The 25,497-nt window shown below is 37.1% G+C and overlaps 1 protein-coding gene across 4 annotated transcripts in view; it reads right to left on the reverse strand.

The window, feature by feature from the left end:
• The window catches only part of CFAP91 (cilia and flagella associated protein 91), a 122,758-nt gene that overhangs the window by 88,764 nt on the left and 8,497 nt on the right, over positions 1-25,497 (reverse strand). For 3 of the 4 annotated variants that reach the window (XM_057697567.1, XM_057697569.1, XM_057697568.1), the window contains exons 2-6: positions 24,167-24,243; positions 23,114-23,271; positions 22,243-22,326; positions 21,098-21,154; positions 3,325-3,506 (exon numbers count right to left, since the gene is read on the reverse strand). In XM_057697567.1, the coding sequence (XP_057553550.1) occupies positions 3,325-3,506; positions 21,098-21,154; positions 22,243-22,326; positions 23,114-23,271; positions 24,167-24,243 (558 nt within the window). Of the gene's footprint in view, positions 1-3,324; positions 3,507-21,097; positions 21,155-22,242; positions 22,327-23,113; positions 23,272-24,019; positions 24,052-24,166; positions 24,244-25,497 lie in introns of those variants that run through there. The other variant, XM_057697570.1, reaches the window with a different exon arrangement.

Here is a 25,497-nt window from a genome sequence, read left to right on the forward strand (position 1 = left end):
CTTTGTTCACCCTTAAGCCCAAAGGATAGCCAGGTGGCAGCTGTCTGCAAGGATGTGTAAACAGAAAGTGGAAAAGCAAAGTGGGGCAATCACATGCATGCGTGACAGGCCCTTCATGATGCGGAACAGAGCCGGAGAAAAGGGCAGGCCACTCGTCAGCCTCTCCCATTACGGCCACATTCTAGCATGCAATCCCAAGGAATCTAAGAATTTTAAATGTACACTTGTCTTTTCAACTTTTTAAGAAAGATTTATTTGTAAAAAATATAGAATGTATTTTGTCTAACAGATAGTAGCTTGATTTATAATTTTTCAACATCTATACATTTAGTACGTGGGCCTCCATTTGAACCTCTACCCAGGGCCTCACCAATGAAGGAGGTAGGCCTGACTCGTGGAGGTTTTTATTGATACTTCAACCCCAGAGCTGCCAGGCGCAGGCCTCCAGATTAGGCCTTTTGCCAAGTGAAGCATTTCTGAGCCCCTGCCTAGATCTCTTGCTTTAGAGGTCCTGTCTCTGGTTCTTCTGAAACCCTTGTGACACCAAGAGCTAAAGCCCAAGGCCCCAGGTAGGAGCACCTGGCTTGCTTAGACTGGCAGGCACTGGGTGTCAGTCCTACCTGTGGGCAGAAGAGTTTCTGCCTCTGTTAGTTTAAGCAGGTAACTCAGGTCTTGCTCCCCACCATTCAGAGTCCCTGCTCACCATCACAAGTTCACAGCTATTTCTTTCTTTAGGAAGAAGTCTCCACTTCTGGACTATGGAAATTTTCTTCCTTGCTTTTAAGTGTGGTTATTAATTTTTTTTTCTTTTTTTAATTCTAAAAACGATTTTAATATTTATTTTTAACATATTTAAGCTCAGGTAACTTTCTCTCTTTTTTTTTTTTTTTTAACACATATTCCCGTATTCCCTCCCTCCCTTGACTCCCCCCCACCCTCCCTCGAGTCCCCCCCACCCTCCCCGTCCCAGTCCTCTAAGGCATCTTCCATCCTCGAGTTGAACTCCCTTTGTTATACAACAACTTCCCACTGGCTATCTATTTTACAGTTGGTAGTATATATATGTCTGTGCTACTCTCTCGCTTCCTCTCAGCTTCCCCTTCACCCCCCGCCCCCTCCCAAACCTCGAGTTCTCCAGTCCATTCTCTGCACCTGCGTCCTTGTTCTTGTCACTGAGTTCATCAGTACCATTTTCAGATTCCGTATATGTGAGTTAGCATACAATATTTGTCCTTCTCTTTCTGACTTACTTCACTCTATATGACAGACTCTAGGTCTATCCACCTCATTACATATAGCTCCATCTCATCCCTTTTTATAGCTGAGTAATATTCCATTGTATATATATGCCACATCTTCTGTATCCATTCATTTGTTGATGGGCATTTAGGTTGCTTCCATGTCCTGGCTATTGTAAATAGTGCTGCAATAAACATTATGGTATATGTTTCTTTGGGGATTATGGTTTTCTTTGGGTATATGCCCAGTAGTGGGATTACTGGATCATATGGTAGTTCTATTTGTAGTTTTTTAAGGAACCTCCAAATTGTTTTCCATAGTGGCTGTACCAACTTACATTCCCACCAACAGTGCAGGAGAGTTCCCTTTTCTCCACACCCTCTCCAACATTTGTTGTTTCCAGATTTTGTGATGATGGCCATTCTGATTGGTGTGAGGTAATACCTCATTGTGGCTTTGACTTGCATTTCTCTGATGATTAGTGATGTTGAGCATCTTTTCATGTGTTTGTTGGCCATCTTTATGTCTTCTTTGGAGAAACGTCTATTTAGGTCTTCCACCCATTTGTGGATTGGGTTATTTGCTTTTTTGGTATTAAGCTGCATGAGCTGCTTGTATATTTTGGAGGTTATTCCTTTGTCCTTTGTTTCATAGGCAACTATTTTTTCCCATTCTGAGGGTTGCCTTTTAGTCTTGTTTATGGTTTCTTTCGCTGTGCAAAAGCTTTTAAGTTTCGTGAGGTCCCATTTGTTTATTATTGATTTTATTTCCATGATTCTAGGAGGTGGGTCAAAAAGGATCTTGCTTTGATGGATGTCAAAGAGTGTTCTGCCTATGTTTTCCTCTAGGAGTTTTATAGTGTCTGGCCTTACATGTAGGTCTTTAATCCATTTTGAGTTTATTTTTGTGTATGGTGTTAGGAAGTGTTCTAATTTCATTCTTTGACATGTTGCTGTCCAATTTTCCCAGCACCACGTATTGAAGAGGCTGTCTTTTTTCCATTGTATATTCGTGCCTCCTTTGTCAAAGATAAGGTGCCCGTATGTGTTTGGGCTTACTTCTGAGTTCTCTATTCTATTCCATTGATCTTCCTTTCTATTTGGTTATTAATTTTTATAATATATTTTTTAATGTGTTCAGAGCAGATGGAAAGATTTCAGCATACTTTTACCCTGTCATCTAGGCCTGAAAGTACAGCCTCTGGTTTAAAGTGTGGGTGTCAAGAATGCTTAATCTAGATTCACAAAGTGAGCCAGTAAACAGGAATCAAAACTAGAACTCAGATGTGAACATCTTCATTGCTTGTGATGCAGACCTGATCACAGCAATTCATTACATTGAGGAAACAAAGTAATCTTATTTTAATAAAAATCATTACAGTGTACTGACTATCTCCATTACCTTAGAGAAGTTACCCTCTCTGGTTCTCAGCTTCCCAGCTACAATCAAATGAGTTCCATAAGCTAAGGCATAATAATTTCTAAAGGTCTCTTCTCTTATTAATTTTTATTGTTTCACCTAATAAGGGCCTAGACTAGAGCGAATTTCTATACTCTGAGAGTGAATTTCTGAGTCTGGAAGATACTAGCATTTCAGAGATAATATCAAAAGAAATCATCCAAATCCTCAAATAATGTACATAAGAGAGCCTTGATAAGGTGCAAGATATTTTAGCAAAGTAAGATAATATTATTACATATGTTAGAATATGCGTTCAGAATCATACACTCAAAAAAAGGTTTACGTGTGAAGAAGGAGTATGTGACTCAGTGAAAAGGAGCTGATTCACTGCGAGAAACAGTGAGAAGTGGGAGGAGAGTCATCAGCAAAGTGACCACAAAATTAAGCCGAAATAAACTTAAGTTTCAGGGAAAAAGGACAATAAGCCTCCTTACAGTGAAAATGGCATAAATATCTTTGAACAAATCTATCAGAAAATGTATGCATCTATGAAGTAGTTCTACTGAGCCAGACCCTTTAAACGGCAATACTTTAAACCACAGTTGTCACTATGTGTGTCCTTTCCAAGAACTCGTGATTATCAGGACTGTCATCTGCAAATATTCAAAAGAATTACCAACTCACCCCAAGTGAGCGTAGCCAGGGTCAGGAGTTCAGGGATGGAATCCTGACACACGATGTATTCTGGAGAATACGGCTCTGTTTGAACTTCGGCATCCCGATAATCTGTCTGAGTGCCCACAGTATGCTTTGAAGGAATGGGGAGGTACTTAGTAGAAGGAGGAGGAAAAGTATATGCCTCTTCCCTAAAAGGGAAAATCATTTTAAAAATTAAAACCTGACACCATCACTTTATACCTATTAATAGGTTTTGAAACATATACGATAAAGAGTTAGTCTTTCTATACAAAATGCCCTTGTAAATCGGTAAGACAGTTAAATAGCCACAGAGCAATGGGGAAAGAACAATGCAGAAAACAAAAAGTAAAACTCCTAACAATCATATGAAAAGGTAACAAACATAACTAGTAATCTAAGAAAAGTAAATTGAAACAGCAAGATGCTATTTTATTAAATCATATAAGCAATGATTTAAAAGATTGAAAGTACCTAGCATCGATGAAGTTGCGAAGAAACAGGCATCTCATAAACTGTTGATGGAAATACAAGTAGGTACAACCTAACTAACAGGTAATTTATCAATATAAAGCAAACCCTTAAAATACCCTTTTGCCCCAGCAATTGTACTCCTAGGAATTTATTGTAGGAAATAATTCAATGAGTGTGCAGATACACGCAAACACGCTTATGAAGTCTCACTTATAGACTAAAAGACTTTTTTTCATGGCCAGTTTTATTTTTTAAAAATGGTTATATGTGTAGTCATTAGGCATCAACTTTGGATCCATTATTTTCACCTTTTTTTTTCAATCTATCTATTTTTAATTACAAAAAACCTTTTTAATTCACTTAAACATATGCCCACCCTTAGACATAATTTCTTGAATAATAAGTATGATAGCACATATGGTTCAATGTTTTAGGGCAGTGTTTTACTTTTGAGTTTGCATACCTCAATCCTTTTTTCTGCCTCTCCACCCGTAGCAGCGCCTTCTCTACACACTCAATATATAGGGGATATATCTCAGATGTATCCTTGAATTACACATTCCATATTTTTTGCACACTTATTTTCTACACTGACACAAATATAGTGTTATTTAATCATTTGACTAACATGAAATCATATTATAAAAACATTTTTGCATCTTGCTTTTTGACTAAACAACACTTTGTGGAAACCCTTCCCAATCTACTATGTGATTCTTCTTTTAAAAAAATATTACAAACATAAATAATCACCATCAGTAGAAAAATTGTTTTTTAAAAAATGGCACATCCATAATGGAAGTTATCCATCTATTAGAAGTTACAAAGTAATCTATATTTACAAATAAACAAAAATGTCTATGATCCAATGTAAAGCAGAAAAAAGAACACTATAAAGCAGTATATACAGGAGGTTGGTTCAAGATGGCAGAGTAGAAGGCTGCATGCTCACTATCCTGCGAGAGCACCAGAATCACAACTAACTGCTGAATAATCATCAACAAGAAGACACTGGAACTCATCAGAAATGACACACCACAACCAGAGACAAAGGACAAGCTGCAACGAGATGGTAGGAGGGCCGCAATTGCAATAAAATCAAATCCCATAACCACTGGGTGGGTGTCTCACAAACTGGAGAAATTATACCACAGAAGTCCACCCACTGGAGTGAGGGTTCTGAGCCCCATGTCAGGCTTCCCAACCTGGGAGTCCAGCAACGGGAGGAGGAATCCCCAGAAAATCAGAGTTTGAAAGCCAGACGGATTTGATTGCAGGACCTCCACAGGACTGAGGGAAACAGAGACTCTACCCTTGGAGGGCACACAAAAAATAGTGTGCTCACCAGGACCCAGGGGGAAGGAGCAGTGACCCCATAGGAGACTGAACTAGACCTATCTGCTGGTGTTGGAGGGCCCCCTGCAGAGGTGGGGGGCAGTGGCTCACCACAGGGACACGGACACTGGTGGCAGTGGTTCTGGGAAGTGCTCATTGGTGTGAGCCCTCCCAGAGGGCTCAAGAGCCTGTAAACTCCAGTGCTCGGTCGCCTCAGGCCAAACAACCAACAGGGTGGGAACACAGCCCCACCCATCAGCAGACAAGTGGATTAAAGTTTTACTGAGCTCTGCTCACCAGAGCAACACCCAGCTCTACCCACCACCAGTCCCTCCCATCAGGAGGCATGCACAAGCCTCTTAGATAGCCTCATCCACCAAAGGGCAGACAGCAGTAGCAAGAACTATAATCCTGCAGTCTGCAAAACAAAAACCAAAGCCACAGAAAGATATACAAAATGAAAAGGCACAGGACTTTGTACCACATGAGGGAACAAGATAAAACTCCAGAAAAACAACTAAATGAAGTGGAGATAGGCAACCTTCCAGAAAAAGAATTCAGAATAATGATAGTGAAGTTGATCCAGGACCTTGGAAAAAGACTGGATGCAAAGATTGAAAAGATGCAAGAAAAAGCTTAATAAAGACCTAGAAGAATTAAAGAACAGAGATATGCAATGCAATAACTGAAATAAAAAATACACTAGAAGGAACCAATAGCAGAATAACTGAGGCAGAAGAACGGATAAGTGACCTGGAAGACAGAATGGTGGAAATCACTGCCACAGAACAGAAGAAAAAAGAATGAAAAGAAATGAAGGTAGCCTAAAAGACCACTGGGACAACATTAAACGCACCAACATTCACATTATAGGGGTCCCAGAGGAGAAGAGAGAGAGAAAGGACCCAAAAAAATATCTGAAGAGATTATAGTCGAAAACTTCCTGAACACAGGAAAGGAAATAGCTACCCAAGTCCAGCAAGCGCAGAGAGTCCCAGGTAGGATAAACCCAAGGAATAACACACCAAGATATATAGTAGTCAAATTGACAAAAATTAAAGACAGAGAAAAGTTATTAAAAGCAACAAGGGAAAGACAACAACTATATACAAGGGAACCCCCATAAGGGTAACAGCTGACTCCTCAGCAGAAACTCTGCAAGCCAGAAGGGAGTGGTGCGATATATTTAAAGTGATGAAAGGGAAGAACCCACAAGCAAGAATACTCTACCCAGCAAGGATCTCATTCAGATTTGATGGAGAAATCAAAAGCTTTACAGATAAGCAACAGCTAAGAGAATTCAGCACAAACAAACCAGCCCTACAACAAATGCTAAAGGAACTTCTCTAAGAGGGAAACACAAGAGAAGAAAAGGACCTACAAAAACAAACCCAAAACAATTAAGAAAATGGTAACAGGAACACACATATCAATAACTACCTTGAATGTAAATGGACTAAATACTCCAACTAAAAGACAGAGACTGGCTTAATGGATACAAAAATAAGACTCATATATATGCTGTCTACAAGACACCCATTTCAGACCTAGGGACACATACAGACTGAAAGTGAGGGGATAGAAAAAGACAATCCATGCAAATGGAAATCAAAAGGAAGCTGGAGTAGGGATACTCATATCAGATAAAATAGACTTTAAAATAAAAAGTGTTACAAGAGACAAGAAAGGACACTACCTAATGATCAAGGAATCAATCCAAGAAGAAGAGATAACAATTATAAATATATACGCACCCAATATAGGAGAACCTCAATACATAAGGCAAACACTAACAACTGTAAAAGAGGAAATCAACAATAACACAACAATAGTGGGGGACTTTAACACCCCACTACACCAATGGACAGATCATCCAGACAAAAAATGAATAAGAAAACACAGGCTTTAAATGACACAACAGACCAGATAGGTTTAGTTGATATTTATATGACATTCCATCTGAAAACAGCAGAATACACTTTCTTCCCAAGTGCACATGGAACATTCTCCAAGATAGGTCACATTTTGGGTCACAAATCAAGCCTCAGTATATTTAAGAAAATTGAAATCATGTCAAGCATCTTTTCTGACCACAACACTATGAGATTAGAAATCAATTACAGGACATGCAGTTTATTGTATGTCAATTATATCTCAATAAAAGATCTTTAAAAAAAAGAAATCAATTACAGGAAAAAACTAAAAAACACAAACACTTGGAGGCTAAACAATATGCTACTAAATAACCAAGAGATCACTGAAGAAACAAAGAGAAAATCAAAAAATACCTAGAGACAAATGACAATGAAAACACAATGATCCAAAAGCTATGGGATGCAGCAAAAGCAGTTCTAAGAGGGAAGTTTACAGCAATAAAGTCCTACCTCAAGAAACAAGAAAAATCCCAAATAAACAATCTAACCTTACACCTAAAGAAACTAGAGAAAGAAGAAGAAACAAAACCCAAATTTAGTAGAAGGAGAAAAATCATAAAGATCAGAGCAGAACTAAATGAAATAAAAGAAAACAATAGCAAAGATCAATAAAACTAAAAGCTGGTTCTCTGAGAAGATAAACAAAACTGATAAATCTTTAGCCAGACTCATCAAGAAAAAGGAGAGGACTGAAGTCAATAAAATTAGAAATGAAACAGAAGAAGGTAAAAGAGACACCACAGACATAAAAAGCATCATAAGAGACTACTACAAGCAATTTATATGCCAATAAAATGGACAACCTGGAAGAAATGGACAAATTCTTAGAAAGGTATAACCTCCAAGACTAAATCAAGAAGAAATAGAAAATATGAGCAGACCAATCACAAGTAATGAAATTGAAACTGTGATTAAAAATCTTCCGGGGCTTCCGTGGTGGTGCAGTGGTTAAGAATCCGCCCGTCAATGCAGGGGACACGGGTTCAAGCCCTGGTCTGGGAATATCCCACATGCCGTGAAGGAACTGAGCCCGTGCACCACAACTATTGAGCCCGCGTGCTGCGACTACTGAAGCCCACGCGCCTAGAGCCCATGCTCCGCAACAGGAGAAGCCACAGCAGTGAGAAGCCTGTGCACTGCATCAAAGAGTAGCCCCCTCTCGCCACAACTAGAGAAAGCCAGTGCACAGCAATGAAGACCCAATGCAGCCAAAAATAAATAAATAAATAATTTAAAAAAAAAATCTTCCAACAAACATAAGTCCAGGACCAGATGGCTTCCCAGGTGAATTCTATCAAACATTTAGAGAAGAGCTAATACCCATCTTTCTCAAACACCAAAAAATTGCAAACTCATTCTATGAGGCCACCATCACCTTGATACCAAAACCAGACAAAGATACTACAAAAAAAGAAAGTTACAGACCAATATCGCTGATGAATTTAGAGGCAAAAATCCTCAACAAAATACTAGCCAACAGAATCCAACAACACATTAAAAGGATCATACGCCATGATCTAGTGGGGTTTATCCCTGGAATGCAAGGATTCTTCAACATATGCAAATCAATCAATGTGATACAGCATATTAACAAATTATTAGAAGAATAAAAATCATATGATCATTTCAATAGATGCAGAAAAAAAGCTTTTAACCAAATTGAACACCCACTTATGATAAAAAACTCTCCAGAAGGTGGGCATAGAGGGAACCTACCTCAACATAATAAAGGTCACAGACAGCAAACCCACAGCAAACATCATTCTCAATGGTGAAAAACTGAAATCATTCCAAGATCTGGGACAAGACAAGGATGTCCACTCTTGCCGCTACTATTCAACATAGTTTTGGAAGTCCTTGCCACAGCAATTAAAGAAGAAAAAGAAATAAAGGGAATCCAAATTGGAAAAGAAGAAGTAAATCTGTCACTGTTCACAGATGACATGATACTATACATAGAAAATCCTAAAGATGCCACCAGAAGACTACTTGAGTTAATCAGTGAATTTGGTTAAGTTACAGGATACAAAATTAACACACAGAAATCTCTTGGATTCCTATACACTAACAACAAAAGATCAGAAAGAGAAATTAAGGAAACAATCCCATTTACCACTGCAATGAAAAGAATAAAATACCTAGGAATAAACCTACCTAAAGAGTTAAAAGACCTGTACTCAGAAAACTATAAGACACTGATGAAAGAAATCAAAGATGACACAAACAGGTGGAGAGATATACCATGTTCTTGGATTGGAAGAATCAACATTGTGAAAATGACTATACTACCCAAAGCAATCTACAGATTCAATGCAATCCCTATCAAATTACCAATGTCATTTTTTACAGAACTAGAACAAAAAAATCCTAAAATTTGTATGGAGACACAAAAGACCCCGAATAGCCAAAGCACTCTTGAGGGGGAAAAAAAAAAAAGAAAAACAGAGCTGGAGAAATCAGACTCCCTGACTTCAGACTATACTACAAAGCTACAGTAATCCAAACAATATGGTACTGGCACAAAACTAGAAATATAGATCAATGGAATAGGACCGAAAGCCCAGAGATAAACTATGGTCAACTAATCTATGACAAAGGAGGCAAGGATATACAATGGAGAAAAGACAGCCTCTTCAATAAGTGGTGCTAGGAAAACAGCTACATGTAAAAGAATGAAATTAGAACATTTCCTGACACCATACACAAAAATAAACTCAAAATGGATTAAAGACCTAAATGTAAGGCCAGACACTATAAAACTCTTAGAGAAAACATAGGAAGAACACTTGACATAAATCACAGCAAGATCTTTTTTGACCTACCTCCTAGAGTAATGGAAATAAAAGCAAAAATCAACAAGTGGGACCTAATGAAACTTAAAAGCTTTTGCACAGCAAAGGAAACTGTAAACAAGATGAAAAGACAACCCTCAGAATGGGAGAAAATATTTGCAGACAAAGGCTTAATCTCCAAAATATATAAACAGTTCATGCAGCTTAATATCAAAGAAACAAACAACTCAATCAAAAAATGGGCAGAAGACCTAAATAGGCATTTCTCCAAAGAAGACATAGAGATGGCCAAGAGGCGCATGAAAACCTAATCAACATCACTAATTATTAGAGAACTGCAAATCAAAACTACAATGAAGTATCAACTCACCAATTAGAATGGGCATCATCAGAAAATTTACAAACAGTAAATGCTGGAGAGGGTGTGGAGAAAAGGGAACCCTCTTGCATTGTTGGTGGGAATGTAAATTCCCACTATGGAGAACAGTACGGAGGTTCCTTGCAAAACTAAAAATGGAATTACCATATGACCCAGCAATCCTACTACTGGGCATATATCCAGAGAAAACCATAATTCAAAAAGACACATGAACCCCAATGTTCACTGCAGCACTATTTACAATAGCCAGGACTTGGAAGCAACCTAAATGTCCATCAACAGAGGAATGGATAAAGATGTGGTACATATATACAATGGGATGTTACTCAGCTGTAAAAAAGAATGAAATTGGGATATTTGTAGAGACATGGATGGAACTAGAAACTGTCATATAGAGTGAAGTAAGTCAGAAAGAGAAAAACAAATATCGTATAGTAACACATATATGCGGAATCTAGAAAAATGGTACAGATTAACCCATTTGTAAGGCAGAAATAGAGACAAAGATATGGAGAACAAACAAATGGATACCAAGAGGGGAAGATGGGGGGCAGGGGAGGGTTGGGGTGGGATGAACTGGGAGACTGAGATTGCCATACATACATTACTAATAAGAAAAAAATATCAAATTGTATACTTCAAATATATGCAGTTTATTGTATGTTAATTATATCTCAAAAGTTCTTTAAAAAATAAAGCAGTATGTACAATAGCAGTATATTTTTATGTTTTTAAAGACTGTGTTATTAGGCATATAAAAATGTCTAGATGGATATACAATAATAAAAGCAATTATTTCTGGCTAGTAGGATTATAGAGAGAATTTTTTTCATGTTTATAGTCTTCTGAATTTTCTAACTTTTTTTTTACCTGTACATATACTACTTATAAAATAAGAAAAATATATATAATCATTTCCATTTAATATAAATCATGTTTTCTACTTGGTAGAAGAATCGGCTAAATTACATAAACAATAAATAATGGACAAAAAGAGATTTCCGTTATGAAAAAGTCAAAGGCAATGGGAGGTGCATAAGTTAAGCTGTACATGAGCACAGCATGTACAGCTTAGCTCAGAGAAAATGCATTTCAAGACAGCTAGAAAGACGTGTCTATTTGGCAGTTCAACCTGTGTGTGATAGAACAGTACTTTAAATTGTTTAATGCTGAATTCTAACAGGCACTGAAATCATTTTTTCAGCAGTTGCTATTAATTTCTAACATATGAAGACAGTATAAGTATATACATATAGTTTCTTATGTTTTCAGCAGAAAGTATACTATTATAAACATTTTACTTGAGGAAATAACTTCAAATTAGCTTTATCATCAGATCATGTGAATATTATTATAACACCATTAGCCTGAATCAAGAGAATAAATTGTTTTCCAAATTAAATAATTTCACATTTGACCCATCTGGTCAAATGTGCTAAGATTATGGTAAGGCCTGAGGAATCCTTCTGACTAAGCTTTCTGCTGACTTGGGACCCTTCTAGGAGGGTCTGAGGAAAGGAGGCAAAGGAGGAATGCTACTTTGACAAAAGTCCTATGTAACTTAATAGTACAGTTTCTTTCCCAGCTAACTTGTTATTTTTCTCCAACCTATTCTTTTTCTCTCCATTTCAGTTGGTTTTAGGGGAGAGTAAAATGTGAATAAGAAAGAACGAAAATCTCTTTCCCAGCTCTGCCCAACCTCAGTCAGGACTCAGCACCAGAAAGACTCCATATCTGCTCCCTACTTGGCTTGAGCCCTGCCTTGTCCCGATGCCATCCTCAGTCTCACTTCATTTGGCTTTGGTATCTTTACAGCAGCCACTACTGCTCTATTCCCTCCATCCAGGCCCTTCCTCTTCTATGACCAGCCACTACCAGGAGCAGCACTGCCTGCCACACCCACAGTCTTCTAGATTTTCCCTTCCAGCCCCAATAAAACTACACACAAAGAGGAGCTTCACAGAGCTAGCAAATCTTGTTCTGTTATTACGAACTCGGATGTTTGCATTTTTTAAATACAATTTTTTAGAGCAATCTTAGGTTCACAGCAAAATTGAGAAGGTGGTACAGAAAATTCCCATATACCGCCTGCCCCCTGCACAGCCAGACCCATGATCAACATCACTCATCAGAGCGGTACCTTTGTTACTATTGACGAACCTACACTGATGCTTCACAATCACCCCCTCCACAGTTTACATTAAGGTTCACTCTTGGTGATGTACATTTTGTGGGCATGGACACATCCTTACATGCCTATGTATACATGTACAGTAACGTGTATCCACCATTATAGTAATATACAGAGTATATCCCCTACCTTTAAAATCCTCTGTGCTCCTATTCATCCTTTCTCCATTCCCCCCAAGCCCCTGGCAACCAATGATCTTTTTATAATCGCCATAGTTTTGCCTTTTCCAGAATGACATATAGTTGGAATCATACAGTATGTAGCCTTTTCAGATTGGCTTCTTTCTCTTAGCAATACGCATTTAAGGTTCCTCCATGTCTTTTCATGACTTGATAGCTCATTTCTTTTTAATGTTGAATAATATTATACTGTCCCAATATAATTAATATAATAAACCATAGTTTATCCATTCATCTGTTGAAGGACATCTTGGTTGCTTCCAAGTTTTGGCAATTATGATTAAAAATGCTATAGACATCTGTGTGCAAGTTTTTGTATAGACATAAGTTTTCAACCCCTTTGGGTAAGTACGAAGAGCAGGATTGCCAAATCACATGGTAAGAGTATGCTTAATCTTGTAAGAAATTTCCAAACCGTCTTCTGAAGTGATTACAGCATTTTGCATTCCCACCAAAAATGAAAGTTCCTGCTGCTCCACATTTGGTGGTGTTAGTGCTTCAGATTTTGGCCATTGTAACAGGTGTATAGTGGTATATTACTTTAATTTGCATTTCCCTGATGACATGATGTAGAGCATCTTTTCATATGCTTATTTGACATCTGTATATCTTCTTTGGTGAGGTATATGTTAAGGTCTTTGACCTTTTTTACTATCAGATTGTTTTCTTACTGAGTTTTAGACTTCTTTTGGATTAACAGTCCTTTATCAGATATGTCTTTTGCAAATATTTTCTCACAGTCTGTGGCTTGTCTTCTCATTCTATTGACACTGTATTTTGTAGAGCAGAAGTTTTAAATTTTAATGAAGTCCAGATTATCCATTATTTCTTTAATGAATCATGACTTTGGTGCTGTATTTAAAAAGTCATCACCGAGATCATCTAGGTTTTTTCCTATGTAATCTTCTAAGAGTTTTATATTTTTGCATTTTACATTGAAGTCTGTAATCCATTTTGAGTTAATTTTGTGAAGGGGGTAAGGCTTGTGTCTAAATTCATTTTTTTGCATGTAGATGTCCAGTTGTCCCAGCATCACTTGTTATAAAGACTGTCTTCACTCCACTGTATTGCCTTTGTTCTTTTTGTCAGTGATTAGTTGATTATATTTATGTGGGTCTATTTCTGGGTTCTCTATTCTATGTCATTCATCTATGTCTATCCTTTCCACAATACCACACTTTCTTCATCATAATAGCTTTATAGTAGGTCTTGAAGTCAGGTTGTATCAGTCCAACTTTGTTCTTCTCCTTCAATATTGTGCTGCTTATCCTGAGTTTTTTGCCTCTTCATTTAAGTATTAGAACCACTTTGTCAACATCCACAAAATACCTTGCAGAGATTTTGATTGAGATTACATGGACTCTATAACTCAATTGTCAAGAACTGACATACTGATACTACTGAATCTTCCTATCCATGAACATGGAATATTTCTCCACTTATTTGTCTTTGATTTCTTTCATCAAAGTTTTGTAGTTTTCCTCAAATAGATCTTGTGTATATTTTATTAAATTCATACCTAAACATTTCATTTGTTGATGCTAATGTAAATGGCACTGTGTTTTATATTTCAAATTCCACTTGTTCTACATAGGTATATAGGAAAGCAGTTGCCTTTTGTATACTAACCTTATATCCTACAACCTTGCTATAATCACTTATTAGTTCCAGCAGGGTTTTTTTTTTTTTCAGTCAATACTTTCTGATTTTCTACATAGATGAACATGTTGCCTGCTAAAAGAGTTTTATTTCTTCCTTTCCAATCTATATACCTTTTATTTCTTCTTCTTGTCTTATTGAATTAGCATCCAATAAGTCCAACATCATAGGACTTCCACTATGATGTTGAAAGGGAGTGGCAAGGTGGGACATCCTTGCCTTTTTCCTGATCTTAGTGGAAAAGCTTTGAGCTGCTCACCATTAAGTATGACGTAGGTTTTTGGTACACATTCTTTATAAAGTTGAGGACATTCCTCTCTAATCCTAGTTAACTGAGAGTTTTTATCATGAATGGGTATTAGTTATTATTAAATACTTTTTGTGCCTCTAAATATGACTGGCCTGTTGATGTGATGCATTATATTAACTGATTTTCAAATGCAGAACCAGACCTGCATACCTGGGATAAATTGCACTTGGTTGCGGTGCATAACTTTTTTTATACATTGTTGGATTTGATTTGCTAATATTTTATTGAGGATTTTCATGCCTACATACATGAGAGATGTTGGCTTACAGTTTTATTTTAACGTCTTTGTCTGGTTTTTGGTATTAGAGTAATGCTGTCCTCATAGAATGAGTTAGCTTCTATTATCTGAAAGAGATTGTAGAGAATGGTATAATTTCTTCCCTAAATGTTTGGTAGAATTCACCAGCAGACCCATCTGGGCCTGGTGCTTTATGTTTTAGAAAGTTATTAATTGCCAATTCAAAAATTTGTTAATAGATATAGGCCTATTCAGATTTTCTATTTCTTCTTGTGTGCGTTTTGGCAAATTGTCTTTCAAGTAATTAGTTCGCTTCATCTAGATTATCAAATCTGTAGGCATAGTTATTCACAATATTCCTTTATTATCTTCTTAATGCCATAGGATCTATAGTTGAAAAGGGGATCCTTTTTCATTTCTAATATTAGTAATTTGTGTCCTCTCTCTTTTTTTCTTAGTTAGTCTGGCTAGAGGCTTATCAGTTTTAGTGACCTTTTCAAAGAACTTCATGGTTTCACTTATTTTCTCTATCAGTTTCCTTGATCAATTCCATTGATTTATGCTAATTCTTATTATTTCTTTTCTTCTGCTTGCTTTGGATATAATTTGCTCTTCTTTTTCTAGTTTCTCAAGGTAGAAGCTTAGATGATTGATTTAGATCCTTCTTCTTTTCTAATACCTGCATTCAATGCTGTAAATTTTCCACTAGGCATTGCTTTCATTTCATTGCACAAATTTTTATAATTTGTACTGTTATTTTCATTTAGTTTAAAATATTTTAAAATTTCTCAAGATACCTTTTTTGACCCATATGTTATTTAGAAATGTATTGTTTAATATCCATGTATTTGGGGATTTTCAGTTATCTCCCTGTTCTTAATTTCCAGTTTAGTACCATTATAGTCTAAGAGCAGACGTATGATTCCTATGCTTTTACATTTATTACAGTGTGTTTTATGGCCCAAAATGTGGCTTATTTTGGTGAATGCTCTATGTGAGCTTGAGAAGAATGTATATTCTGCTGTTCCTGAATAAACAGTCTATGGATACCAACTATATACACCTGATTAATGGTATTGTTAAGTTCAACTAAGTTACTGATTTTCTGCCTGTTAGAGGTATCTGCTTCTGACAGGAGGGTGCTGCTGTCTCCCACTATGATAGTGAATTACTTCTCCTTGTAATTCTATTCGTTTTTGCCACATGTACGTTGACACTCTGTCATAAGGCACATATACGTTAAGGGTTATTATGTCTTCTTGGAGAACTGACCTCTTTATCATTATGTAATGCCTCTCTTTATCCCTGATAATTTTCCTTGTTTTGAAGTCTGCTCTGTCTGAAATCATTACAGCTACTGTTGTTTTCTTTGTGTTAGCATGCTATATTTTTCTCTACCCATTTACTTTGGTTTTCTTTTTTTACATTTTTTATGGAAGTGTAGTTGATGTATAATATTATACGTTACAGGTGTACATTATAGTATTTCACAATTTTTAAAGGTTATACTTCATTTATAGTTATTTTAAAATATCAGTTATATTCCCTGTGCTGTACAATATATCCTTGTAGCTTATTTTGTACATAATAGTTTGTACCTCTTAATCCCCTATTCTTATATTGCCCCTTTCCCTTTCCCTCTCACACTGGTAACCACTAGTTTGGTCTCTATAACTATGAGTCTGTTTCTTTTTCTTCTTTTTTTTTAATTTATTTTTATTGGCTGTGTTAGGTCTTCATTGCTGTGCGTGGGCTTTCTCTAGTTGTGGTGAGCAGGGGCTCCTCTTCGTTGCAGTGCACGGGCTTCTCACTGCAGTGGCTTCTCTTGTTGTGGAGCATGGGCTCTAGGTGTGGGCTTCAGTAGTTGTGGCACATGGGCTCAATAGCTGTGGCTCACGGGCTCTAGAGCACAGGCTCAGTAGTTGTAGTGCACAGTCTTAGTTGCTCCTTGGCATGTGGTATCTTCCCAGACCAGGGCTCTAACCTATGTCCTGTGCATTGGCAGGTGGATTCTTAACCACTGCACCACCAGGGAAGTCCCCCTGCCTATGTTTTCTTCTAGGAGTTTTATGGCTTCAGGTCTTATATTTAGATCTATGAGGGGTTTTTTTGTGTATGGTGTTGGAGAATGTTCTAATTTCATTCTTTTGCATGTAGCTGCTGTCCAGTTTTCCCAGCATCACTTATTGAAGAGGCTGTCTTTTCTTCATTGTATATTCTTTCCTCCTTTGTCATAGATTAATTGACCATAAATGCATGAGTTTATTTCTGGGCTCTCTACTCCGTTCTAATCTATCCATTTACTTTTAATCTATATGTCTTTAAAGTAGGTTTCTTATTGAAAACATATAGTTGGTTCTTGTTTTTTGACCCACTAAAAATATCTATCTTTTAATTGGTTCATTTAGACCACTGATGGTCAAAGTGATTATTGATAGTTGGATTAACATCTACCATATCTATTTGTTGCACTTGTTCTTTATTCCTATTTTATCTTCCACTCTTTTTCTGCTTTTTGTAGTTTTAATCAGATTTTATGATTCCATTTTTCTCTTCTTTATTAGCTTCTCAGTTATACTCCCCTTTATTTTTTTACATTTTTAGTGATTGCCCCAGAGTTTGCAATATACATTTACAACTAATCCAAGTCCACTTTCAAATAACACTGTATCACTTCTCAAGCCCTATAAGTACCTTATAATAACATAATAATCCTCATTCCTTCTTTCATCTCTTTTATCACTGATGTCATTCATTTCACTTATATATATGCATATATGATATATACATAAGCATATATAATCAAATACATTGCTGCTCTTATTATTTTGAATAAACTGTTAAAAATAAAAGTTTTCATTTCACCTTCATTTATTCTCTCTTTGATGCTCTTCTTTGGTTTACATAGATCCAAGTTTCTGACCTATATTACTTCCCTTCTCTCTAAAGAACTTCTTTTAACATCTCTTGCAAGACAGGTCTAATGGCAACAAATTCCCTCAATTTTTGTTTGTCTGAGAAGTTCTTTATTTCACCTTTTTTTTTTTTAGCATCTCAATTATGCATGGACTAGAAGGAGACTACCACCTTCATTTTTGAAGGATAATTTTGCAGGATACAGAAGTCTAGGTTGACTTTTTTTTCTCAGCACTTTAAATTCTCACTTCTCTCTCTCCTTGCTTGCCTGGTTTCTGAGAAGTCAGATGTAATTCTCATCTTTGTTCCTCTGTAGGTGAGGTACTTTTGTGCTTTGGCTTCTGTCAGAACTTACTCTTTATCTTTTATTTTCTTTAGTTTGAATATAATAGGCTGAGGTGTAGCTTTTCTGATATTTATCTTGCTTGATGTTCTCTGAGCTTCCTGACTCCGTAGTTTGGTATCTGACATTAATTTGGAGAAATTTTCAGTCATTATTGTTTCAAATATTTCTTCTGTTCCTTTCTCTCTTTCTTCACCTTTTGGTACTTCCATTACACGTATGCTATACCTTTGTGTTTGTCCACAGGTTTTGGATATTCTGGTTTTTTCAGCCTTTGTTCTTTTCACTTTTTGGCTTTAGAAGTTTGTATGGATATATCCTCTAGCTCACAAATTCTTTCCTCAGCTGTGTCCAGTCCACTAATGAGCCTATTGAAGGAATTCTTCATTTCTGTTGCAGTGTTTTTGATCTCTAGCATTTTTTCTTTTTTAGTTCTTTCTTAAAATTTCCATCTCTTTGCTTACATTGCCTATCTGATCTTGCTCGCAGTCTACTTTATTCATCAGAGCCTGTTAATCACAGTTGTTTTAAATTCCTGTTCTGATAATTCCAACATCTCTGCCATGTCTCGCTCTGATGCTTATGCTGTCTCTTCAAATTGTGGTTTTGCCTTTTGGTGTGCCTTGTAAAATTTTTCTTACATCTACACATGATATGCTGGGTAAGAAAACTGTAAATAGGCCTGTAGTAATTTGGTGGTAAGGTGTGGGGGGAGGGGAAGCATTCTATTGTCATAAGATTAGGTCTTTCTTTTAGTGAGCCTATGCCTCTAGACTATGAGCTTCATAAGTGTTTTTCAGTTTTTTCTTCCCCTCTTAGGTGGGGCAGGATGGCGAAAAGGGACTGGAGTTGGGTATTTCCTTCCGTTCTCAGTTAGGCTCTGATAATACCCCAGCAGGTTAGGCTCTGGTTACCTAGCTTCTCCTGAGGGCTGCTCTTGTTAAGAACAGTGCTCTGGCATACTTCAAAGTGGTTGCTTTTTCCCTCTTCCTGCCAGAAGCATGTGGGGATTTTTCTCCAGTATTTACCATGAGAACCTGGTTGAGCTCCTGGAGGTAAATCACAAAATTGTAAATCACAAAACTCCTCCTGGAGTTTTTCATTCTCAGAGTTTTCCACACTGAACTGCCAGCAATTTGTCAATTATAGTTCAGGTTTTCCTACCTGGGAATGGCTCTCAGGGCAGTTTCTACTCATGAATTTCTGTTCTGGGTAGCTATTACTTCCTGAATTTGCCCGTTTGTCTTTAAAATCTTCGGTTAGTGGCAACTTCCAAGTTCCTTATATGTGGAACTGGAAAGCACTATTGAACATTTTAAAAATATTAACTTTTTATCCTTTCACCAAGATGCTTACATAGAGTCCAAAATAAAGGCTCCAACGGCTAGCCATGGAAAGGGTGTGGCTGGAGAAGGCCAGCTGTCCCCAGACAAGTCCATCCCTGCTAACATAAGGTGGAATCATCCTCACTGCTCAGAAACTCAACCCTGCCAGAATTCCAGAGTTGACTTCACAGAGGGTTACTGATTCATTCTTTAAAATGTCTAAGAAAGAAAGAGAATATCTAGAATGTCAACTGTCATGCTTTAACTCTTAAAGGAAATCTTTATCCCTTATGTCACAATTATTTAGGAAGGAGTGGAGAGGCCCGGTGTTCATCACTGTAGACCTCAGAACTCTTCACAATCAACTGAACAACACTTATTTATTTATTTACTTACTTACTTATTTTTCAGCCACACCGTGCGGCATGCAGGGTCTTAGATCTCTAAGCAGGGATCGAACCCAGGCAGTGAGTGTGGAATCCTAACCACTGGACTGCCAGAGAAGTCCCTGAACAACTTTTATCCCTAATGTAATTATGACCTCCAAAGCAGATCCAGTGAGCCTACTTTTAAAGAATTATCAAAGATATTATAGGGAGCCACTTGTCTTATAGCTTCTCTTTTGCTCATACACAGCATTTCATAGAAAACAAGTCTGCAGATGACCCCAGATAATACACAGAGACAGTACACAAAGCTGCTGTCTAGGAGGACAGCAGAGGATCTTTCCTCCATGCATGTAAGAGCCAAAGGTATCCATACACAGTCTCAAAAAATTAGAGGTGAACTGAGGTCATAATTTGCACTTATATTGAGGATTACAGACCTTTGATAATATACATCCTATTCATAAGATGCTATATCATTATGAGTAACCATATCCTTTAAATGCATGTTTGAAAGTCAAACCCTATCTTTCTATTCAGAAATCTGAGAGCTTAAAAAAGGTTTCTTTTCCTATTCATTTCATGACTACCTTGGATTTTTTTCTCTTATAGAAATACTAAGTTACGTTGACATGGGAAAGAGTATAGCAAAGATCAGATTTTTAATGGAACACTTTATCAAACCTGCTATCTTGCCCTAAAACCAACGTCAGGGGAACTACACAATAATCCCAGATTCAGCCCTTGTCCTTTACTTTCTTTTCACCTTGGTTCACACTCCTTTGTGAGACAGACAGCATGTTTTACGTATCGTTGTATAGCACATTGCCTTATGTAGATTAGATGATTATTAAATTATAAAATTCTAGTATTAAAAACTATTTTCACTGATTAGTTTTCTTGATGAAATGCCGAAGAACTGTTGTCAAATAAGTATGTGTTTCAGAGCAGCAAAAGAGAACATTTAAAGCATTTTCAACTTTTTTTTACCATTAACTCATAATAAGACATACATTGTATACCATAACCATTATATACATATAAGCATATGTATGTATCTCTTCAAAACAGAAGTTACAAGCAAAAAACAACTACCCTCAATATGTCTGACGCTCCTGGTTATTTTCTATTCTATTTCCTCTTAAAATGCTGCTCGTGATCCACTAGAAGACCTTCTAATGGTCTGTGATCCATAGTTTAAAAATGTTGATTCAGAGAACTATCCTCTGGAAACAAATATGGAAGCAAATAATAAATAAAATAAACTGGGAAAAAAAGTTTTAAAATAATGGCTACTTACCTGGTTGATGCAAAAACAACATTGAATGGCATCTGTTGATAAAATGGAAGGAAAGGCCTGGAGGAGAAAGGAAAACACTAACGTGTGTGACTTTGTATTGTGTGTTCTCTGAGCTTTCTTCCATTGCTAATATTTGTCCCTTGAAATCAGTGCGTTTGAATATTTCTTATATCAGTAATTCCCAAACTGTAGCATACGCAAAATCACTGGGGAGTGGGAAGATTCTTGTTTAAAACGCAAATTCCCAGGTCTAGCCCAGAAGATTCAGTAGATATGAGGTACAGCCAATGAATCTGCATTTTTAATAAACATCCCAGTGTGCTCTCTGCAGATGGGAAACAAGCCACAGTCTGAGAAACAGTGCCCTAGACTTGGGCTTCAGCTGGTCATTAGTTCCCAGCAACTTCTCAAGTTCCCTGAGATATTCTGAAATTCCCAATGACTTGCTTTAAAAAATTTCCCCCCAAAAGTCTAGGAATTGAGTATAGTATGTTAAGAATTTAACATTTCTTGAAAAAAATTCTCATAATGTGGATTACAAATTTACCTTCTCAAATGAGCTTAAGTAGATACGACATCAAGACTATTTCGCTAACTCAGATAGGACCTACAGGGAAATCCTCATCTTATTTTAATCTGATCTGAGTATATGATTCTCATATGAGGATAAATCAGAAATGAAACAAAATGAATCTTTTCACCATGTTGGTTTTGGCAACATTCACACAAAGAGACCAAATGTCACCTATTTGCCCCCTTTTAACGCTTTTCCCTGCACTATGGCTGTCATGGTGTCTTTGCTCTATCTCGTTTCATTTGATGACTTCATTTTGCTTTCAAATATATATCTTTACTTGCAGTTAGTACCTCTAAGATCAGGCAGACTTAGTTGGAACCCCAGCTCTGCCACTTGCCAATTTACGTGACTTTGAGCTATTTACTTCTCCTCTCTTGGTATCAGCTTCCTTACTGGTAAAATGGGGATAATATATCCTATCCTATATTTCTGTTCTGAAAATTGATATTATATATGTAAAGCACTTATAAAGTGATGCCTGGCACATTGCATGCACTTCAAAATGAGAGCTGCTATCAGAGGTCTCTAATAATACTAGGGCTCATATTCATCAGTAATTATTTTCTACCTTTCAAAATATTTATAGCGATTCTTTCCAGTAACATCAGGATCTTCATAAACTTCTTTAGGCATCTGAAAAGAAGCATCTGTTCTAAAACGAAGCAGGAAAATATTATTCAAGTCTAATATATCATTTCCAAATATAATTTCTATTTCATATTTATATGTCTATAAAGTAGGAGATACACAGGTATCTCAGACTGAGAGCAAAGTCTTCTATAAAAATGCATCTTACTGTCCTGCATTTCAGACTAGAATAACTACTTTCCCTGAGCCAGGAAACCAGGAGCCAACAAGAGGAACTGAAAGCTAATAAATGAGTTGATATATGAAATCCCACATACGAAAATACCCACTTTTAGTTAACAGCACATGAGAATTACAAAATTTTAAAAAACAAATTTTTATGTCTAGCCTGTAAGGTAGCATTTTAAAAGAAATTTACTAGGTATGAACTCGTAATTATTCCTTAAAAGAATAAGGAATTCAAGAGATCTGTCTCTGAAGGTGCTTTGGCTGCAAGTCTCCAAAAACTATATCTGGATACTAGCAGAAAAGTACACTTGCAGTTTCTAGGATGGATCAAAGAAACAACAAATACATTTATCTCTACCTTTGATGAAAAATTATCATTTAATATACATATTCATTCCAACCTTTGGAGAACATCTACTAACCATTAAACCTGTAACTACTGCTCCTGAATCAGGTTTGTTTTGGTCAAAGGGGTTAAGAAAGAGAACTTGATCTCAATTGGTCTAGGTATACCATCACAACTGTACATTTTAAAATAATTCTGAATGAATAAATAAAACTTTTAAGAAGAAAAATGCATTCATTACAAACATGAGTAGCAGCTGAAGCTATCTGACACTTACGCGGCAAGTTGCCGGAGGGCTTCTCTGTGTCTCTCCTCATGTCCCTTCCAGTCCCGACTGATGAATGATGGAACGGGATCTGCCTTGCTCCAATACACAGAATATCTTGGATAATGGAACAGGCTACTGAACATGGTTCTAAACCTGGGAACCCTTCTCTAATGTTAGGACAGAAAGGCAGGAGGGAAAAGGACATAAATTATACCATCAGATTTTCTAAAGTATTTTACAACTGCAAACTTTTAAAAGGTACAAAACAAGTGTATAGGGCATAGGCTATTGGTATGTACACAGACTATCTCTAGCAGGATAATTGAGAAACTGATGCTGATGGATGATTATGCGGAGAGGGCTGAGGGTAGCATTTACTTTATATCGCATATGCTTTTTTTTATAGACTGTTTAATTTTATTTATTTATTTATTATTTTTTGGGGGGTACACCAAGTTCAATCATCTGTTTTTATACACATATCCCTGTATTCCCTCCCTCCCTCGACTCCCCCCCACCCTCCCCCGAGCCCCCCCACCCCCCCCACCCCCCCCCACCCCCCCGGCCCAGTCCTCTAAAGCATCTTCCATCCTCAAGTTGAACTCCCTTTGTTATACAACAACTTCCCACTGGCTATCTATTTTACCGTTGGTACTATATATATGTCTGTGTTACTCTCTCACTTCGTCTCAGCTTCCCCTTCACCCCCCGCCCCCCCCAAACCTCGAGTTCTCCAGTCCATTCTCTGCATCTGCGTCCTTGTTCTTGTCACTGAGTTCATCCGCATATGCTTTTGTACTACTTGAATTCTTTCAACACAGGCATATATTACTTCTCTCATTGAAATCATTTAGGTTATGAGTCCTTTATTCACTATTAGTTAATCTTCACATTGGGCCACAAGTATTAAGATACCTTGTCCCCTGGTAGTCATGGGAAAGTAATTTCTGCAGAATATAACATCCAGTGGAGATCCGGTGATTAGTCAATCTGATCAGTGCACTTAACCAAACTAGATGGTTCAGGTTCATTAGGCTGCCTTCGTGGATGAATAAGACCTACCAGTTTGCTTCGAATCCGGGTGGCCTGAATATTTGCCTGGTTGTGGTCTTTCTCACTTGACACAATAAACAACGGATCTGCGAAATAAACAATAAGGTAGTATAAGGAATAGAACGTATCTCCTCCTACGCAGAGAATAACAGTAAAGAAACGTAATTTCTTCATTGGAAAACAAATTAGAAAATTTAGATATTGCCTAACTCTGCAGCAGCTTATAGCCCTATTACTCTACCACCAGTGAGGGTCTATGAGATGCATTTCTTTTCTGTGTATTCCAAGGTCAGTTAATGGAATCGGAATGCAGAGAGAAGGTTGAGCATGTTTTTAAGCACCAGAGCCTAAACAGGCTCTCTCCTCTGCTATGAACAAACCACATTCTGGGTCTGGATAGTCCTGGAAATATTCCAAGAGGAAAGACCATGTATACACACACTACACGCATTTCCAAGGGAAAGAAACAACAACTACGGGTACTATCTCCCATATTCAGTTCGCAGGGGAGACACAAACAGTGTATCACCCAGAACTGGTAGACAGGGTAAGAAAACGTCACTCTCCAATAAGAAATAAACAAGATCAGCTATTTTCAGAATTCATCCCTTAAGATGGGACTAAGTTATTTCTCCAAGTTCAAAAAAGATTGCCCTGCTGCTATACGTATGTGTTTGTTAGGTATATCTCTGAAGTGGCAAAAGAATATTCATGATTGACTACACTACCCCTTAAAATCAAACAATCTGACATTATATTCACAAGCACTCTTCAGACAGAGATTGATTTCTCAAGCAGACATCTCTTGAGAAACAAATAGCTTGACCAACTACTCTAGACATCTTGGTAACAGATATTTCTCCACAGAAATTATTAAATTGGTATTGTGATTTAGCACTAAGTCTCTTTGGAATTTAGCTGATGTAAGTCAATTTCCAGAACCTAATAAGTCCTCAGTTACCCAATTTCAGACGAAGAGTACAATTGCAATCGCTGACCCAGTGACATCTTTTATATCACTTAAAATGAGTATGTAGAAATTTCACTTTGTCCTATACTATTTCCAATATATCAGAGATGTTGAAGCTATATTTTTTCTTCTGTTTAAAAGGTGCATTCATTCTGTCTTCAAATTCAGTAGCCTATAATTTGAGGCCATAAAACCTGGCCTCTTCATTCCTAATCAGCCCAGTTCCCATCACTTCTCAACTTGATATCACTGGGTCAGTGGTTGTAATTGTGCTGGTCATCCGGAATTAACTTAACCCACAGTTCCCTTAAGTCTGAATAATAAGTAATAAACCATTCTCCTCTTATTTCCATAAGGAGTGTGAAGACGT

The sequence above is a fragment of the Hippopotamus amphibius genome, chromosome 10 (genome assembly GCF_030028045.1).
Source record: "Hippopotamus amphibius kiboko isolate mHipAmp2 chromosome 10, mHipAmp2.hap2, whole genome shotgun sequence".
Classification (NCBI taxonomy): Eukaryota; Metazoa; Chordata; class Mammalia; order Artiodactyla; family Hippopotamidae; genus Hippopotamus; species Hippopotamus amphibius.